This window comes from Melanotaenia boesemani, chromosome 17, assembly GCF_017639745.1.
Source record: "Melanotaenia boesemani isolate fMelBoe1 chromosome 17, fMelBoe1.pri, whole genome shotgun sequence".
Classification (NCBI taxonomy): domain Eukaryota; kingdom Metazoa; phylum Chordata; class Actinopteri; order Atheriniformes; family Melanotaeniidae; genus Melanotaenia; species Melanotaenia boesemani.
The window spans coordinates 5,814,550-5,834,755 of NC_055698.1; the positions used below are offsets into that span (position 1 = coordinate 5,814,550).

General features: G+C 38.3%; 1 protein-coding gene across 1 annotated transcript in view; it reads right to left on the reverse strand.

Moving 5' to 3' along the window:
* The window catches only part of LOC121628034 (collagen alpha-1(IX) chain-like), a 44,306-nt gene extending 25,535 nt beyond the window's left edge, over positions 1-18,771 (reverse strand). Inside the window, exons 1-5 of the mRNA XM_041966930.1 lie at positions 18,743-18,771; positions 10,691-10,809; positions 6,683-6,812; positions 1,938-2,334; positions 1,507-1,587 (exon numbers count right to left, since the gene is read on the reverse strand). Of these exons, the coding sequence (XP_041822864.1) occupies positions 1,507-1,587; positions 1,938-2,334; positions 6,683-6,812; positions 10,691-10,809; positions 18,743-18,771 (756 nt within the window). The remainder of the gene's footprint in view (positions 1-1,506; positions 1,588-1,937; positions 2,335-6,682; positions 6,813-10,690; positions 10,810-18,742) is intronic.
* Positions 18,772-20,206: the final 1,435 nt, after the last annotated feature.

Genomic DNA, 20,206 nt, shown 5'->3' on the forward strand with positions numbered 1-20,206 from the left:
TAAAGAACTTAAAGCTCATACCTAATCGTAAATGTCACACACTCTATACACTCTGTGCGTGTGTGAGTTTTACTTCACTAAAAAGGCTTATCCTGAAAGGACAAACTTAAATCTCACACTCTGTTCTACATTTTTAGGTTCTCTCTGACCATTGATATATCAAAAGATGGTTGAATGACCAAAAGAAAAAAACAGTCCTATAGTTTTATAAATTAGAACGTTACAAAATAATGAAATCAGCTCATTCAACCTTAGATGAACAATAACTCAGGATATATAACACTGACTTATCATTTATTAAACAAAAACTCAAAATGCAGAAACGATGTGTGAAAAACCAAAAATACCCCTCGGCTCAATAGTCTGTGAAGCCATGTTTGACCTTCCAGAGACTGCAAGGTGCCCAGCTCCTGTTTGACCTTCCAGAGACTGCAAGGTGCCCAGCTCCTGTTTGACCTTCCAGAGACTGCAAGGTGCCCAGCTCCTGTTTGACCTTCCAGAGACTGCAAGGTGCCCAGCTCCTGTTTGACCTTCCAGAGACTGCAAGGTGCCCAGCTCCTATTGCTTCCTATGCTGTGTTTAGTTTTCCAATCTGTTCAGAAGACATTGCTCCAGAAGTTTTGTGGTTGTGCTGCTGTGTTCCTGTTAGATAGAACAGAATTTCTCCTGCAACTTTTCCAAACAAGCTGTACTCATTCATTCATTCATCTTTTTCTAAATCAGTCCCGCCAGGAATTTGCAATGTTGTGATCACAACGATCAATGCAAATTCAGCTGATTATTTTAAATTCTGCACATCCTTGCAATTTTGTTGTCACCAGTACTCCTCGGCTTAATCTAATACACATGCATCATGATCTTCCTCATGTTTCTGATTATGAACATGCGACGTGTGTGAGAGATATGTGAGGCATCTGCCACAATAGATGTATCTCAGGTTTTTTGTTGTTTGATTGTCCAGACTGATTTTTAATAGCTTAGAAAAGATCTTATAAGCCTTTCCAGACTTAAGGCTGCAACATTTCTGTCTCTGGGATCAATGCTGATGTCTTTCCTCCTTAGCATTGTGTTAACACACCTGCATGCGTCACAGCATTAACTCACCAGGTTATTACACCTGCTGATAACCACTTAATCAAGTTCACTGAACTAACTGCACCTGGCTGCTACTTATCATCTTAATACTTATGGAAGCAGGAAGGTCATCCTTAATTTTTCATACATTGCTTGTGCATTTTGATGTTATTTGGCATGTTGTTGTCTGACATTGTGTTAACTCATCTTTTCTGTTAGCAAAGATTACTATTTAGCTAGTTAGAGTTTGCATTTTGACTGCATAAGATCATAAACTAACCCCAACATCTAGTAAAACTGAGGCTTTTCTCATTCTTCTGCTCCTTTCTAAAGCTACTTTTTTGCTGGTCTCCTTTAACATGCTCCATCTTTCCTGAATAAAATCACAAACCAAAGCGAAGGCTGAGCAGATCTGAGTCTTTGTTGCTGTACCTCAGTGGCAGGCAGCTCGTTGCAGCTCTCCCTCTGGGCTCTCTTTGGGTCGCAGTGGATTAACATCCACTGGAGCTCAAACTGCAAAAGCACAAGAGGACATGGAGTCAAATACATATGTGACACTGAAAAATGTGTGTGGAAATGCTTTTTAATGGCACTCTCATTTCTTTGTAGTTTTGAGTCAGAGCTCTTTATGTTGACTTCGGTTTTCCAGCGGTGGGATTTTCTGCAGGGATTACATTTTTCCTTTTTTTTACCCTCTGGAACCCAGCTGAGCAGCTTTGCTGTGACAGCAGCACTTTAGAATTATGGCAGAGCTCAGCACGCACATAAACCTGAATGTGTTTTTTCACAGAGAACACCACTTCCCTGAAAACGTTACAAGCCGATGATTAAATGCAACAGGCAAGTTCTCCATCTTTACTCACCACCACAGAGGCATCAGGATCAGCATCCAGCCTGCCAATAAGGGTGTCTCCTTCTGTGTTGACGGGGCCTTTGCCTTTAATTGGTTTCTGATCAACAGGCTGGCAGTCCACGTACAGCGTGACCTGGTTGCGCTCCACACCGATCATCACCTTGTGCCATTTAGTGTTGAAAAGCACAGAGAGGCCGGGGAAGGTGACGGTCTGCAGGTTTCCATCTGCACCCATCAGGAAGTATTCCAGGGCCTGCTGGTCCCCATTCAGCCTCAGCCCAGCTTGTTTGTTGCCGTCTTCGTCCACTACCTGCCAGACGTTCCACACCTTGTTCACTGTGTTCTTGATCATGCGAAAGGTGGTCATGAAGGAATACTCATCTGGAAAGCCCCGAGGAAAGTTAAGCCTGAGGAGGGGGGAGCAAGAGTTCAGATCAGCTGCTCTTTAGTTGAGCGCCACATAAAGATCTCCAAAATGTCCAAGTTAATTCATGATCACAAAATAGGCAAAACACTCATCAAATCAAGACATGGATGGAAATAACTCAAAGTCCTGTCACTCAGATTCAAAATAAGGTTAACTGTTTAACAGAAACAAAGACAGATTTTAGAGAAGTCCTTCTAGTGCATAAATCAGTGGTTCAGCTCCAACATGCCGTCCTGATTAGCTTTTTGTGTTTTTAACGAGCCAGGTCTCAGTAGGTGGTACATTCATAGATGGGCACTCCAGCCTGACTTTTACCATCTTGTAAACGATCAAGGTGAGGCAATAAAAGAAGGAGGTTTCCTGTTACCCAATAAAGCAAATGAAGAACTCTCTGTAGCGATGCCTGAGGTCAGAAAGTCTCAAATATGTGGCCACTTTTGGCCTTCAGACTATCAGGGAATGCAGCTGAAGCTAAAGCAAACTTCAAAGCAAACTGGACTTGTATGGTCTGTGTGTGTGTGTGTGGGGGGGGGGGGGGGGGGGGGGGGGGGGGGGGGGGGGGGATTTGCTTTAATAGGCCTGAATGGCATAGTTCTGTGTGCCAGTGAGTTACATAACAGCCTCTAAAGGAAACTGGCATACGTGAAAAACATTAGCCAAAACAGACCTCAACGGACACACTGGGAAGCACCAGGAAACATCTTTGGTTATGTAACGTTATTTAGGTCTTTAACCTGCACACTGTCCTGACACATCACACATTCACATCACACTTTTCAGATTTTTTGAATTGACTGCAAAACACTGAGACATGAAAGTGGCCCTGACATGCAAAGATTCTCCTCACCTCCACTGGGTGGGCTTGACCATGCAGGGGGAAAGGGATACAAATTAAAAAAATGTGTGCTCTGCCTGAATTTTTAATATGATAAAATGACAGGAATGTTAAATCTCAAGGTTTCTAGCCTTTCTTCAGTGACAAAGTAATCCAGTGTTAGCTGTTTGAGTCTGCTTCAAACTGGACATGCAGAGTTATTTTAACCCCTTGACACTACCTCTAATCACCTTTTTATTTATTTCTTTTCAAATAAATTTATTTTATTTCATTTATTTTATTTACTCTAATTTCTGTATTTATTTTATTTATTTATATATTATTCATTTCTATTGATTTATTATTGTTAATTTATTTAGTGTTTTATTCCAGTATTTTTCTTCTTATTTTTCTCAAATGTTTCAACTGTTTTTATTTGCCTTTTAGCTATTGATGCAAATAAATGTAGGCATTAGGGGATGAAAGCTGAATAAATGAATGAATGAATGAACGAATGAATGAATGAATGAATGAATGAATGAATGAATGACTTAAATACCCTTTTTAAAGATAATGTTAATTAAACCTAACATGAAATTTTAGGAAACTCATCAGATTAACATGTTCAAATCATGCCAGTACACTTTATGGATCAAAAGAAATAATGACTTGAAAATTTTAATTTACATCATAAGAAGTTTTAATTTGGTCCTGTAATAAAATGTAAAAAAATAAAAAGAAAAGAAAAATGTCATTTGAATATATGTAGCCAATGTGTATTTTTCTATTCTATTCTACAGTCATTTGGCAGACGGTTTTCTCCCAAGCGACGTACATCTGAGAGCAACAGCACAAGAATTCAAACAGAAGGGGACGTCATAATTAGGTGGTAGTCAGAGTGCTGCTTTTTTTTTTTTAACAGTGTCATATGCTTTCCTCATGGGGGTTTTCGACATCGAAAGCTATGCCTGTTGTGACTGCATGGTCGTTGACATGGTGATTGTTCTTGTCTGGGTAGTCAGGGCCCTGGTTATGATGTGGACAAGGTCGGCTCTGATCAGGATTGTTCCCATGGTTACGTCCTCTTTGGTCATGGGTGGGGTGGCTCTGGATGTAGATGGACCCCTTATCGTTTCCTCATGGTTCACCTGTTTCATCAGTGCCAACATATATGTCCATATATATATATATATTTTTGTTAGAAACAGTACATTTTAAAGTGGGGTTGATGGATGGGGGGTCCGGCTCTATGTCCATTTAGTTTGTGTGTGTGAGAGAGAGAGTATGAGATGTGTGTGTGTGTGTGTGTGTGTGTGTGTGTGTGTGTGTGTGTGTGTGTGTGTGTGGGTGTGTGTGTGTGTGTGTTTTTATGTGTTTTGTGATACTTTTTTCAGTAACAGGTGATCTAACTAATTACTCTATCGTTACAACTCTATTGTACTATTCTATTCTACTATTGTTAAATGAGAGTCATTTTTGGTTTGGGTGAACGCAAGTTTCACATTTGTTGGGAACGAACATGCAGATAAATGTGAAATTCCGGTATAAGGAACATATTTGAACTTTTTTTTTTTTTAAAGTAATGTAATAATTACATTTCAGGGAAATTAATTACTCTTTTAATGCTATAACTCTGTTTACAACTTTGTTACTTTATCTATGACGTAACTATAATAATGATTTTTTTAAAGTAAGGTACCTAATGCTGCTGACTGGAAAAAAGTTCAAGAGATAAAAACATTCACTTGTCAAAGCAAAAAGAAGCAACAGCTTGTATGCTGGGAAACATCAGATCCAACCGGTATCAAGCTGAAGATCTGTTGCTTCAAGATTGAATAACTGTAAATTCTCATTTTCTGGATTCCACAAAAAAATCTATGAAAATTATACAGCTTCATAAGAATTACTAGAGGAAATCATGATTCTGCTCTCTATCTCTTTTATTTATTAACCAATCTCTTAATGATCAAGTTCCATTACTGTATATGTACTCCCACTTTATTAATTTATTAGTTTAGTTTTTTGTTTACACAGGTACCTCATCAGCCAATCACACGGTAACAACTCAATGTATTTCATGGTTAAAAAAAACTTGATGAAGTTCAAAGGATCAGAATGAGGAAGAAAGGTGGTTTACATGACTTTTAACATGAGATTCAACATGTGATTTTCACACACAACCATCTCGAGGGTTTACAGAGAATAGTCTTTCACAATGAGTTCACTGGACTCCAACACAGTCCCCAGATCTCAATCCAATAGAGCTCCTTTGGGTTGTGGTGGAAAGGGAGATTCTAATCATAAATGTGCAGCTTACAAATCTCCAGCAACTGTGTGATGCTATCATGTCAATAAGGAGCAAAATCTCTGAGGAATGTTTCCAACCTTGTTGAATCCATGCCACCATGAAATTAAACAGTTCTGTAGGTTAAAGGAGGGTCCAGCCGGGTGGTGGACCTCAAAACGTGACCAATGAGTGCAAACAACATTACTGTTGTACTTAACTTTGTATTTCTCTATCTCTCCTTCTCTTTTCTTTCTTTAACTGGCAACTCTGGCCTAGAGTTAGGGTGTTTGTCATGACTCTGTTCTTCCCTCTTACCCCCGACTGTTTTGAAGCAGATGGCCACCCTTCTCCACCCTGGTTCTCCATCTGTTAAAGGCAGTTCTTTCCATCCAGTGTTCCTTTTGTCCCAATATGAGGGCAAAATTAAAGTGAAGATGTGATAAGCTCCATTAGATTTCCTAGCCCAGTGGTTCCCAAACCTTTTTCTGCAGGGCCCCCTCACTACCACATGCACCCCGAAGCTTACAAAGAAACATACATAGAAATGTGTCGCAAAATAGTTTTTAGTTTTTTGGCTGCTACTTAAAACCATGTCAGTGGCAGAAGGAATTAAACATTTTAAACCAGGAAACTCTGCAAACTACTTCTGCTTAAATAAAATTTCACATTAAATAAATGAGCAGGATCTATTTAATTTTTATGGCTGGAATAAAAGAAAGTAATACCTATGAATCATTTCAAAGTACAAAAGATGATCAAATTTCTCTGTGGAGGTCCCACTATGTTTTAGCCCTAGGACACCCAAATAGGACTTATTCAGCCATGTTGGCACAGAAAACCTTTAATTATAATCTTCACAGGAAACTTGTACTATCTAATTTTCACTCTTATGTGTTTGAAGGGTCCATAAGATAATTCATCACTGAAAAGACAGGATGAAATATGATTCTTCACATTTTGTGGAAAGACAAAGAGGTTTCGGTAAACTCAAACATGCTCTCAGAAGTCACTCTAACACACAGACTTGTGTAAAAAAATTCTTCTTTGTGGTTGTGTGTGAGAGAGATGCCAAAAAATGTCTAGACATGTTTTTCCAAGACCAATTATATGCTTCTAGCCATGCAGTAACATCTGTGCCTGTAATAATGCAACACCTGCATCAGCTGCAGCTTGACATGTGTATGTGTTTTTATCTGTTTCCTCTAAAACTGCCTCTACTGTACTTACATAGTTGGAATTTGAAAGTTGGCCTCCCTGTCGAGACGATAGGCCACCTGGAGGGTGGTGGAGCCGTCCACTTTCCTCACACCTTTCAGGGGAATCACGTCCAGTTGAAACTGGGTGATCAGATCAAAACCTGAGAAGAACATGGTAAAGGGGAAATAATAAGTGATACTGCTGTAATTGGGTTGTAGCAGCAGTAATGTTGGTGTTAACACAGATGCACAATAACAAACACATAAATAATCATGCTTATATTAATGTGACATTGCATCCGCTTGGGCATAATATGAAATCATGGTCAACCTGGCTCATTGTAGAGTGTGTGTATCAATGGGTTCTTGACTGCTGTAAAATTTTGTTGTTTTTGGCTATTCCAGTCACTCAGACCATGAAATTGATGAAGATTACTTCAGGATTTCTTGTGCAGTCATAAAAAAGGGACAATGAACCAATGATTTCATTAAAAGATGCCAAGAAAAGTGACTTGTGAATCTCTTTTTCGGATCTAAAGAAGTTAAATCAAAACATGCCAGATTTTGCAGAGATCACCTCGTCACATGTTTGTAAATAACAGAACTTCAGTTAGCTAGGGTCCTTCTCTGTTAGCTTCGGCTGTGTTCTCCGTAACTTAAAAATCCTACTTAAAGGTCCTGCATCCGCACACAAAAAAGTTAGAGACTTCCAAGCTTTTCCATGCTTCCATCTGTTTGAAGCTCTTCTGCAGTGGTCGATAGTTTGAGATGTCAGGAAAGTAGTGGTATTTCTCCAATTCAAAACATTAATACAGTCTCTCACAGAAGTGAATACACCCCTCGCATTTTTGCAAATATTTCATTACATCTTCATGGGACAACACTATGGGAATGAAGCTTTGATATACAGGACACCAAACTATAAGAACTAAACTGATATTGATATTCTGTATGTCAAAGTTTAATTTCTATAGTGTTGTCCCATAAAAAGATATGATGAAATATTAGCAAAAATGTGAAGGGTGTACTCACTTCTGTGAGATACTGTATCCTTCATGGCTATAATATAAGGATGTATGCCATCAGAGTACATTACTTTTTTTAAACTATGTACTCTGTTAATTCAAATCGTGATCAATAGACAAACAAGTATGTTTTCAGGTGAGATTCACTGCATTCTTTCTACAGTACATCTAGTTTCAGGGGTGCATTAGATCTTTCTTAGTATAAAACAATAATCATTTTAGTATTTTATAATTCATGCTTTCAATTTTATTGTCACTGATAATGAATTTCCTCATTAAAGAAGATACATTATTTTCAATATTCTTGCTAGAAAGTTGGAAATTCCAAGCAAAATGGTCGTATCTGTTGATCAAGTTTATACCTTTTGATATGGCTCAAAATGGCATACTATAAAATACCTTCTAAGTGGCACTGAGGGAAAGATGACACACGCATGTGTTCCCTTACATGTCACTGTCAACTATCTTTTAACAAGCCACAAAGTCATTTTAAGGAGGAGACATCCCTTCCTCACAAGGGTGTCTTTTCTAAGCTCTATTTAGCTTGAGAAAATCCAGCTGGACTTTTGTTGGTGGTTCTTGAAGTTGTTTTACCTCTCACCCAAAAGGCTTCTTCAGTCTTACTAGCCACCTAGTCAGAAGTTTCAGGTTTAAAAACTGTAGTTAAGACATGAGGAGTGTTAGTAAGGTCATACAAGAGCTGCTGAGGTCACATATGAGTCACCAGCTCACCTGCCTATTTTTTGGATAGTTCAGGTCATTGGCACCTGTGAGTTGTTTACAAACACATTAGTTGAAAGATCCAAGGTCTGAATGGTTTAGAAATTATGGTAATTGTTGGTAAACAACTCAAAGATTACCCTTTGCCCTGTTTCCACCAATGGATTCAGTTTAGTACGTTACAGGTTGGTATGCATTTCTTTGCGCTTCCACTGGCAAAAACTGGAAAGGGTGTCAGAATGTCCAACCTTTCCTGACACGCTGCATCTGTTGATTGGTTGGAAGAGTAATCACTTCCTTCCTCACAACTTGGTACTAATAATCAAAGCTACAACAACAACTGAGCCATCCAGTAAGGCTGGATGGCTCAGTTGACAGGGCATCTGTTTCACACCCGAGTTTGAATCCTAACTTCCAGTTGGGTCTTTAGAAAACACCCTTAATGCTACTGTCTAACCATCTTCAGATGTAAGTCGCTTTGGAGAAAAGAGTCTACTTAATGACTGTAGAATAAAATGACTGTAGAATGACAGTGTTGTGTATAAATATACAGTGGATTGATGTTTCAAACCACATGCCAAAAAGAAAGATAACATAAACATGTGGACATTCAGCAGTTATGGATGTCCACCATTCTACTCCTTTGGTTCTGTGTTGGATTCTTCTTTGTTATAGTTCCAGGAAGGCATCAAACTGCTATGATGTCACAGTATATCTGGCCAATATCATACTGAATAAGGGTACTGTTAGCTGTACAAACACAAAAGATTGGATTTCCTGAACTAAACAGCACCAAACCATCCTGTTTCGACCTAGACCTGCTGGTAGAAATGGGGCTTTAATGACCCAAAGAATAGGCAGTGACTCAGATGTGACTCATTAATGACCTGCATGACTTAGAATTTTCACCAACACATCCCATTATTAACAGGAATACATTTTCTTTACTTCCTGATTGGTTCGGACTACATTTAGGCTTGGTATGCACATAAAGATTATGTGCGTACCACAAAGATTATTATTTTGTCCCAGTTTTGCCCCTTCCCAATGAAAGACGGCAAATGGCCGTTTATCTTACATCTGGTAAGATTTTCCTATAAAATTATCATTTGGTCTGAGATGTTTTATGAGCTCCTCCCTGAGCTGTCAGTAGGCGGAGTTTGCGTGTCCTGATGATCCTAGTGGCTATGTTGTTGGGGGCTTTCCATGGCAAACAGGTGTCTAGGGGAGGGACCAGATGAGGTGCGGCTCAAAACACACCTGTGATGACAACAAATCATGGACCCAAGTTTCCCTTGCCCGGACGTGGGTCACCAGGGCCCCCCTGTGGAGCCAGGCCTGAAGGTGAGGCACGGAGGCAAGCGCTTGGTGGCTGGGCCTTTGCCCATGGGGCTCGGTTGAACTCAGCCCGAAAGGGTGACATACCTGCATACTTCCGTCCTTGGCATTGGCAGGGTATGTTAGGCAATACATGCACCAGTGCAAAGTTCAGCATTTACTTCTGAGTTTGTAAGTTTCAAACTTCGACAAACATGGCAGAGGCAAGAAGAGGCAACACAGTTAACAGTGGTGGTTACAGCAGCTTCTTTGTCTTTGTTCCTTTTGCTAGTTGACTATCAGCTATACTACTCAACAACACCACTAGAGTTTTTGGTGGTACTGTTTCATTTGCTGTGTTAGGGGATGCATCCACAATGGGCCTGGCATCAAATCAAATTATGCACGAAAAGGACATTGAAAGGAGCCTCTATATCCGTCTTTAGTAGAGAATAAATGGGCTTTAAGATGTTCTATTTAAAATATGATTGTGGTTGAATAGGGAAAAAACAAACATAAATGCCAAATGATCAATATCATCACATGGGTAAAAGGATTTGGTCCTTAAGTAATAGAATTTTCAGAATCTTTTAAGATATTAAAAAAGAAGACATTATCATCAATCTCCTGTGAAATAAGAGGAATTTTATAATATGCTGAGACAACATTAAGAAAGAAAGAAAAAAAACAATTTTGCCACATAGCAGAATGAGCACAGATGTGTTTGAGGAGTCGATAGTGCAGTGGTGAGCAATTACAAACTTGCTGAGTCATTCCAAGCAAATTGTGTAAAACTCAAGTGGAACATTTTATTTGCCTTATTTGAAATCTAGAGGTGTCTCGAGGCACTACACTGCCACCCTTTTTAACTAATTACAAATCACTACTTTCATTCAAACACTGTTTTTTGTGGTTTTGTTGCAGCAGCTGTTCTTACTGCCAGCAGCTCTCACTTTGCGTAGAAAAGACTCTGTTACCTGGAAGGTCATCTTGTCCGTTTCTCATTGGCGGGCAGACGGTATCACCATCCAGTCGATTGAAGTCTAGTTCTGGCAACACATAACACAATGTACTTATGAGTTGCACTTGTGCTTTGCTGTATTTGACAAACACATTGTACTACTGGTCAATGTAATTCACTTAGTGCATTACTGGAGACAACAAGAGAAAAGCAAAGGTATTTTTCATGTCAGTGTGGATTAGTTTCACAATGCATTGTGGTGCATTTTTAAAACAGGGTTTTCTCACTGATCTTTCAAATATTCATACATCCAAAAACAAGGAGAGGAACTGAACTCAGTCTTTGAGATTTGTAATGAAGAGATCTCAGATATTCTTTGTCACAATCAGAAACATAATGTTCATAAAAACTTAAAAATTACAAGCTGCATGTCATGTTTCAGGAGTTTAATCTTTTTGTTTGAGTATGTAATTCTTTGAATTTTGTTTTGATAGAAATTACAGCCTTTTTTCTAGCTTTCATTACGAAGTTTACTCAGACTCATCTATCAGTTTAAATTCATTATAGAAAACCAGGGGTGCCCAAGTCCAGTCCTCGAGCTCTACCATCCTGCAACTTTTAGATGCAACCCTTCTCCAACACACCAGAATCAAATGACTGGCTCATTACCAGGCCTCTGCAGAGCTGAATGACATGCAGACGACATCTGATTCCAGTGTGTTGGAGAAGGGTTGCATCTAAAAGTGGCAGGATGGTAGATCTCGAGGCCCGAACTTGAGCACCCCTGTAGAAAACAGTGCTACATTTAATTGCTCTTAACAAAATTACCTTAACATGTAGCTTAACTTTAAAAAATGTATTCATGTTAATAATCAAAGTCATGAATGTGACAGAAGAGGGCACTGCCTATAAGTTCTCACAATAAAGAGGGAGAAGCCTCTAAAATAAATAAAGAAAACAAGACACTCCATGAAAGGAGGATGTTAACAGCCAGAGGGGCTCCCTAAATCAGTAACCTGAGTCAGCTCATCATCATAAATGCAACACATCTGGAAGCTGTTCCCACATCTCACATAAACTGCTGAGAATGAGATAAAAGTGGTGAGACAGTATTTATAATCCCATGTTTTCCACCACTAAACACTTATCTGACTATGCTTGCTAGCCTCAAGTTGTTAAAGTTACTGCCTGCCACAGCATTACATTCAGAAAGCCAGTCATTAGCTCAATGAGTTGGAGATGAACCACAGTTAAGGTGAAACGTATATGGCTGCATGTGTGCTTTGTGATAATGAGACATATTCCACCAAGCGGCACACCTACTCCAGAGCCCAATGCACCAGATTTATTGTGCTGTCAAACAAAAGCAGAGGATGGGTTTGTTTATCATTAGAGGGGAGGTTTAATCTGATTTAATCCTATGACACAGACCAGCACAGCGTGTCTGCTATTTCTGGACTTTGCTTTGTGAGCTCTAATAGAGAGAATGACCTAGCAACAGAGTATGTGGGTGTCAACATTAACTCTTCGTCCTGGTGTTTATATGACAAACAGATCCACAGTGATAGTGGCAAACATGTGACATACAGCACCCTGATTTTGTAAGATGTGAATGATGGCGTAATGAGCTGTAGGTGACTTACGTCCAAGAGCTGGAGCAAGGAGGACGGACAGAAGAGCCACACATATGGGGGAGTATGCCAACACTGATTGATGGCACGGTAGCTTTCTGTTGAGGAATGATAGAAAAAATATTCAGTATTCAGTCATGCATCTTACTCTCTTTGACATTTTCTTTTTATCTGAATCAATAAAATACCACAGGAATGACCTCCACTTAGCTGGTAACCTTGGTGTTCATCCTGGGATTATAAGACATTCCATATTTCTTCACATTGTTTTTACTTTGCATTTCAGAAGGACAAAGAAAAAAAACTTTATCAAAGGACTTTCTCTAAATGTTGACTACAAATCACTCATATAGTGATCTAGTACAAATAGTAAATCATTTGTCATTGCAACTCCTATGCTGTGCAGAGCTAGGTAGCTTCTTTTTTATGGCATTTAATGTTTTGATAGCAATAGCCTCAAAAGCCTTTTTCCCAGCAACACATTTGCACTTTCTGTTGTACCTCAAACCTTTTCTCTACTAGTCTAAGATAATAAGTGAATACAAATTATATAAACCCACTCCTACCTGCCTACACCAAAAAATAACAATGTTAGCAACTAATGCATGCAGTGAGAAATTAAGCTAACATTAGCTGCTAGTGATGTTTAGCTTAGCCTGTGGAAGCTAGAACAAAGGAAGAATGAGTTTGGACTGAAATTTTAAACCCTAACATGACTTTAGATTAATATTAATACTGTATCGCTATATTTGACCAACTCTTTGCATTTGTTTGATAGGTGACACACCTGTGTTTACAGCATTATTCTACTACTCCAACCTGGTAAAACAATACTTATGACACGTTTGATGAAAAGCTAATTACCTAACTAGTACAAAAGATTCTTTCCACTTAAAAGATGACACATTCAAGTTGAAGACTTTTGGCATTTTCTTTGTTAGCATGGCTGAAATGTTCATGTCTTATGGATTAAAATGGGTCAGGGGGAAAATTAATATGCCAAATCAAGGATTATACATTCAGACTTTTCTGTTTCTTTGTGAGTTTGGTCTTTTTAAAAGATTTTTGAGTTGCCAGATTTTGTACAACTATGCTTCTTTGACACGATCAAGTCTGAAACAGAATACAGCAACTTTGCCCGTGACTTGTAATACTGAAAAGGCACAAATTAATAAAATACATTGGAATGAGTCTAGTCAGGACTTAGTGAAAGTCTTCCTAGTAACATTAACTAGTCAGGGCTGACCACCCTGACTAGTCACCACAAGTGATCCATTTAGTTATGTTGCCATATGCTTAGATTGCTGGGGGGATGTCCCATGCACTGAGTGCATCCTTCCATATCTCTCTTTACTCCTTTTTATTAATGTGAAACTATGTGACATAAACATTAACTCATGTGCCCCCCCCCCCGTGCCCCCCCCCCCCCCCCCCCCCCTTTAAGTAGGCAACCCTTGCTCAGAGCCTTGACCCTTCTGTCCTGTCCTCTCCACCCCCAAGTGGTTGAGACAGATGGCCGCCCTTCCCTGAATCTGGTTCTGCTGGAGGTTTTCCTTTCTGTTTAAAGAGAGTTTTCTTCTCCGCTCTTGCCCACCACTCTATACACACTCAGGATGGGAGATTGCATCACAGAGAAGATTTAATGCAGTTGTTGGTTTGTCTTAGCAATTTTTTTTAATTAATTAGTTTGTTTGAACACAGTTATTATAAATTGGACTAATGTGGATCATGTCAGAAATTTGTTTTAATTCAATTATAACTGGACTACAATGAATTGGATTGAATTGATCTTTAAATGTGCCTAAAGATGACTGGTTGTGAATGAGTGCTATAAAATTGAATTGAATTGAATTGAATTGAATTAAATTGGATTGAATTGAATTAAACTGAACTGAATTGAATTGAATTGAATTGAATTGAATTGAATTGAACTGAAACAAATTGAACTGAACTGAGACCATCTCTGCTGAACAGTCTCTCAAAACTGAATTAAAGTTGTTCCGATGAAAGAATTCAATGTGAGTGTGTCAAGGTTTTGACCTCCCTTTATTTACACGCTGTTGTCTTCTGATCATTCTGGAATCTAATTGGTTATTTCCAGACCAACAAATCAGGCGAATATAAACTTTGTTTAAAGCCTTTTTGTGTCTTAGCTTCATGTTCTTTTGAGATCTGGGAACACAAATACCTCACAGGAATATAGCATGTGGATTTAAACATTCATTCTTAGTGCTACTACTTCTACTGGTGAAATCATGCGAGGGGCATCAAAATTTCCTTTTTTTGCACATTGTTCATGCTTCCATTTCTGAGACTGAAGGACTGAATAATTTTGTCTCATATGGTATAAAATTTTATCTTCATGGTATTAAGGACATTTTATGTCACAAAGTTATCAAACTGCTGTTCCTTGGTTTAACTAGCTTAAACTGCTGCCCTTGTGAGAGCTTTTCTTCAAAGTTAACTATCATTTGTCTTCAAGTTAGCTTTCTTACTGAGGACATTTATAACCTTTCTCTACATTTAAAGTACATATGATCAGCGGCACATCCTGTCCTCACTTTTTTTCTTTAGCTCTCTTTGTGCATGTCTTGATTTGTGACAGCTCTCTACGGCCATCCCAAATCCATCATTAAAAGGACAGGCACTGATAGTGAGGACTCTTTTCTAAAGACAAAAATTGTAGCTTGTCAGTCTGAGAAATAGATGGGGTAGGGGTGGTATTACTTATGGGTGTAACCCTAACCATAGTGTGAATTTTCTTGTTATGGCACATGTTTTCTTGAGAAGAACAGGTTCATGCATGTGTGCATATATGAGTGAATTGTCAGAGAAATGATTAGTGGCTAAATCAGCGAGGTCTCTTCAGAGGAGGAGTTTTTCCCTAACTTTATGCCCTTCGACTCCTGGGATGTTTGTCTGCCTTCAACACCAGCTCTATGTCTGGGACAAAATGTGACCCAAGGAAAGTTGTGACTTTCAGTTTTGGACTTTAAGGGGAAATTGGCTTCACTAATGTAAATCACACAAGAGGACTGCTGTCATACAAACTGGGAGATAGTCAGATTGTCATAAATGAGTTAGTAATGAATTTATTGCAACTTTTGGACAAATTTACCATAAAAAAGCATAAAATATGCTAATCAGTTATGCTCAGAGATATGTGTAGGCAGTTGTTGGCATTCTTACGCATCTCTCTGAGGGTGACTCAAAACCACCCAATTTAAATCTGGAAAATTTCTGATCTCCTACTTAAAGAAGTAGATGCAAGGACAGAAACAGTTTCATAGGCAAAAGCTAAATCAGCTGGAAAAAGAAAAAGAAAGAGCATTTTTTTAGTCAGCTTAACCCTTTAATGCCTTATTTGATACATCATATCTGATACAGATTTTGAGACCTATTGCATCCCTTTATGGCAAAAACTTTGCAAAAGCTCATGTTGTATACATTTTGAAACTTGTCTTCTGCCCCTTTGTGGATAACTTCTGCACTACAATAATTCATATTGTTATCCTCAGCTACATTGCCTAAGTCTTATTTTGGCCAAATTGTTATATCTGTCTAACTGTTATTATTATTATTAATATTATCTTAATATTGCTGATTGACTGTGCTTCATTGCCTATAAAACCTTAAAATATGACTTAGGCAATTATGCTATGAGGCTAACGATATCATGTAAAGAGTGATACATATATGCAAATTATCATTATTATTTTTAATATGTATATATATATATATATATATATATATACATATATATTTACATTTTATTAAGGGACAATATAAAGACTTTGAATTTTAAAAATGTAAAATTTCTACTCACTATTTCATGGGTTTGATGTTAAGACATTAAAGCTACATGGTCATGATGCATTAATTGCAATTTTCCAAGGATCATCATCATCATTACGTTATTCACAGTTCCTTCTTCTTAAAGTGGAAGGCTCAGGTGGTAAAGAAATGGTTATCTGTTTTAAATGTCTTTATTCACTACCAGTCAAAAGTTTGTACATCCTTTCCCCTTACATCCAATGGATAAGTGTGTATGGTAACTTCTATATAAACATATTTTACACAGAACAATTTTAAATAGACAAAATTACAAACTGAATCCATAAAACTGTAAATTGATTCACTGGAAAGCTTGAGTGGATAGACACATTTAGCCAAATTAATTATGGTAGCTGTTTTTAATTAATTTTGTATGCCAGAGTAAATTTTTTAACCTGACTGGCAAATTTATCATCTACTAAGTGCTCCTAGAATAAAACAAAACACTCTGATCAGCTTGGCGGTGAAGCAACTTTAGTGCTGCTGTAGACCACCAGAGTACTTGAAGTACATCACTGTAAACAATATTGTATTACAGATTTAATGCAGTTGCACAATCAGTCATGTTTTCTGTTTCAGTCTTGAAATTGCCCAAGAGATTGAGCTAATAAATCCCTATGAAAACATTAAGAATGTACTGTGGAATAGATGGCATCCTGCCACAGCTGACTTTAGAATACAATCTGTCTTAGTCTGGTCAGATTTAAGGGATTGTGGGTGCACATATCTTTCCACAATTGCAGAAATTAGATATCTTTTAATGTGAAAATGTAATCTGGACACTCTTCGATAGACAATCCTGGCAGATGAGAGCAAAGTTGGTTTTCTAATCCTACTCAAAACTAAGCAATAGATTATAGTAATTACAGGTCATCAGCATATCCCTTTAAATCAGACAGCTGTTTCCTTTACAGTATGATTTAATTTTTAATTTAGTTTTTACTTGATCTTCTTATGTAACTGTCAATTTACTTGCCTTTGGTTTTCAACTATATTTAGTCTTATTAGATCCATAATTTCCTCTTGATTTAGTTAATTAAAACTTGCTTCTGTCTCTATTTTTAGACCAACACAGTTTTAAAACAGTCTTCTTTTTTTTGTTGCCATGGTTGTTAGTCAATGCTTCCACTAGTGGGTAGTGCTAAGTTCAGAGTTCACTCCTGCAACCCAGTATCAGTTTCAGACACTGTTTCACAGTGGTAATGCATCACTATAAACATTTTTTCCAACTGCCCAACACGCTCTAAACACTTGCATATAGTCTTTCTTCAAAAGCTTGTGCAATTCATACAGTTGTTGTGTTAGTCTTCATTCATCATTCGTCAAATTCTGTGCATAACCGACATGGAAGACGTCTGCAAATCCATCTTCTGCACCAAACATAAATGGGCCTTTATACAGCAATCAAACAACATGCTAACATCTAACTTTTGTAGAGAAAAAAATGTTTTATTAGTATTTAGTCCTATATCAAACAACTCTGCACTGGACTCACCATCTCAAATAGAGACGTAATACCAGGGTGCAGGTGCTTATCTTCAAACACAGGTTTAACAATGGTAACGTCTCACTTAAAAGCTATTAAACTTTAGCTCATTAAGTCCGGCTGTGTGGTGCGAAAGTCTCCTGTGCAGTCGACGTCCAGTCCAGCCTTCAGGTTGCAAACCAATGGCATCCATTTATGTGGTCGTAGCTTGTCCCCAGTGAAGGTAAACATGCTATACTACTCACAATAAGTATTGATTTAATTGTCTTATTTAGACAGATGTACTGACATGTAAAGGAAAACATATGTTCAGAGCACATTATTTTTTATGTAAAAAGAAATCTAAGTAATGACATGAATACTGTTTCTAAATTGATGGATATGGCAAACGATTGTCTTTAATTTCACCTTAGAGCTGCAGGCACGGTTTCCTAGAATTTGCTAACATGAAACAGAGTCCTTTCCTGAATTTATTGTAATTATCAAGTGTTTAATTAGCCAAAAGTCTTTCAGAGATTTGACTTCTCATTAATCCCATAACAAAAAGAAAAAAGAAACGGAAACTTTTCTGTTATGCCAGACAAATCTATTAGATGTGCTGCATGTTATGTGATGTGCTTTAATTCCTGACATTAGTCATCATTTGATGGGGATTTCCTCTCAGTGCCACCCATGTTGTCATGTTCTTCTAGTGCTTTCCGAAAGCAGAGAACAAGCTAACCCCCCCTGGCATTCATTCTGCCATCCCTTAATTTACCCCAGGGTATAAGCAGTCAGTAAACAGGCCTACGTTTCAGTCATGTTTAAAGTAACCTTTGCAGAAAATGTCTATACAAAATGTGATGGAGTCTTCTTTCCCTGCTTAATAGAAACAGTGAGATGCAGTAGTCTTTTTTTTTTTTTTTTTCGCCTTGTTGATATTCAGATGAGATTTATAGGCCGCATGTGCTCGTATGGGTCAGATTAAATGGCAAATGGCTAGCTTCTTTAATCTCTGTTTAGCAAGATCATATTGCATCCACAAAGTCACTGAGTTATGTTAAAGAGCTTTATGAGCTTTAAACAAAAAAAGGGAACTTCAGATGAAGATCCCAGTAGTTCAAAATGAAATATTTACCTCTTCAAACCAGAGCCGTGGAAGGCCATGTTCCTTTCCACTTCGTGATGGGACACAGACAGGTCTTGGCAAAGATGCAATTAGCAGTGGGATGTAGGAGCAGAAGGACGTAAAATTTCCCCTCCCAGAAGTCAGTCCTACCTGCGCATGTTGAGGACTGGCTGAGTAAAGCTGTGCAGGGGATGCTCAAGCATTTTGGAGGACACATAAAAGTTTGCTCAATGGATTCCCATTGGCCAGGAGTTCTTCAGGAGGTGGTGACTGTGTTTTATTACCAACACTTAAGAGGATACAGAAGCCTAAGAGCCTTTATGTGAACACCACCAACTGCTTCTTTTCTTTACGGTCCCTCCTAATGATATGTGCTGGCTGTATGTAATTCTCTTAATAATTATTGTCTCAATAAGAAAAAAGCATCCAGTGAGCGCTGAAATGTGGATTTTATAATCATGTGTAGCAGAAGAATGTTTGGTAGGTTGTGGTGTTGACACAAGGAAAGCCTTGTTATTACCTGAAGGGGCCTTGGGCAGAGCAAACATGCTGTTTATGTATCCTGCAGGTTATATAATTAATCCTAAAGTGCTTCATATGCACTTTAGAAGATCTTCAATAATAGGCTGATTTCTTGGATTGGATTGATTTCTTGGATTGGGTTGGAATATTACACTAACCAGTTCTAACCAGAAAATGCTCAGCGATGTTCCGTGATGCTCTGTTTCTAATTTAGAAGTCATAAGGAAATGTCACTTTTGTGTTTTAAAGGCATGAATGTTCCACATCTGCTTCAAAGGGAAGGCAGTTTGAATCCAAAATAAGTGTTAATCATTTTCTTGCTTGGAGCAATAAAAAAATGTGACTTCAATATATTTTAAGTGGATTAAAATCAAGGACTGCTTTGATTTAAAATGCAGTTTATGTGTGTATTTCCAGTTAATTTGTTCGTTGATCCTGGCAGTTTGCTGTCCCTATATGATATCAGGAATCAAACGACCCGAAAGTCACCTAATACACTGCAGTTTACTATAACCATTGATGCTTAGAATACAAGCATAAAATATTTATAACTGTATCATGTTACATGAATGGATTGTTTGAATAGCTAAACCTCAACACTCGTCTGATAGAGCTATAAAGAAAGCATGATTCAGGGATGGGGCCTCCTCTGAGAGCCAGCAGAGATCATGTGTCCAGTATGGATAATTCAGGACTGCTCTCAAAGAGAGGGGAGGTACGGTGCGGGTGGAGAGAAAACGTTGTGATCATTCATCCACGTGATTGGCCATGTGACTGGAACACTTGTGACCTAAAGTCACACGCACCAAGCCCTCCAGTTAGAGTGCAGCCCAACATGGTTGGGGGAAAAATTAGTGTTAAGCTCATAAAGGTGGAACAAAGAGCAACCTTTACCCTACTGAAATCTTGTTTGGCTGTTATATGGGTTTGCAGCCTCCTATGTTGTGGTTG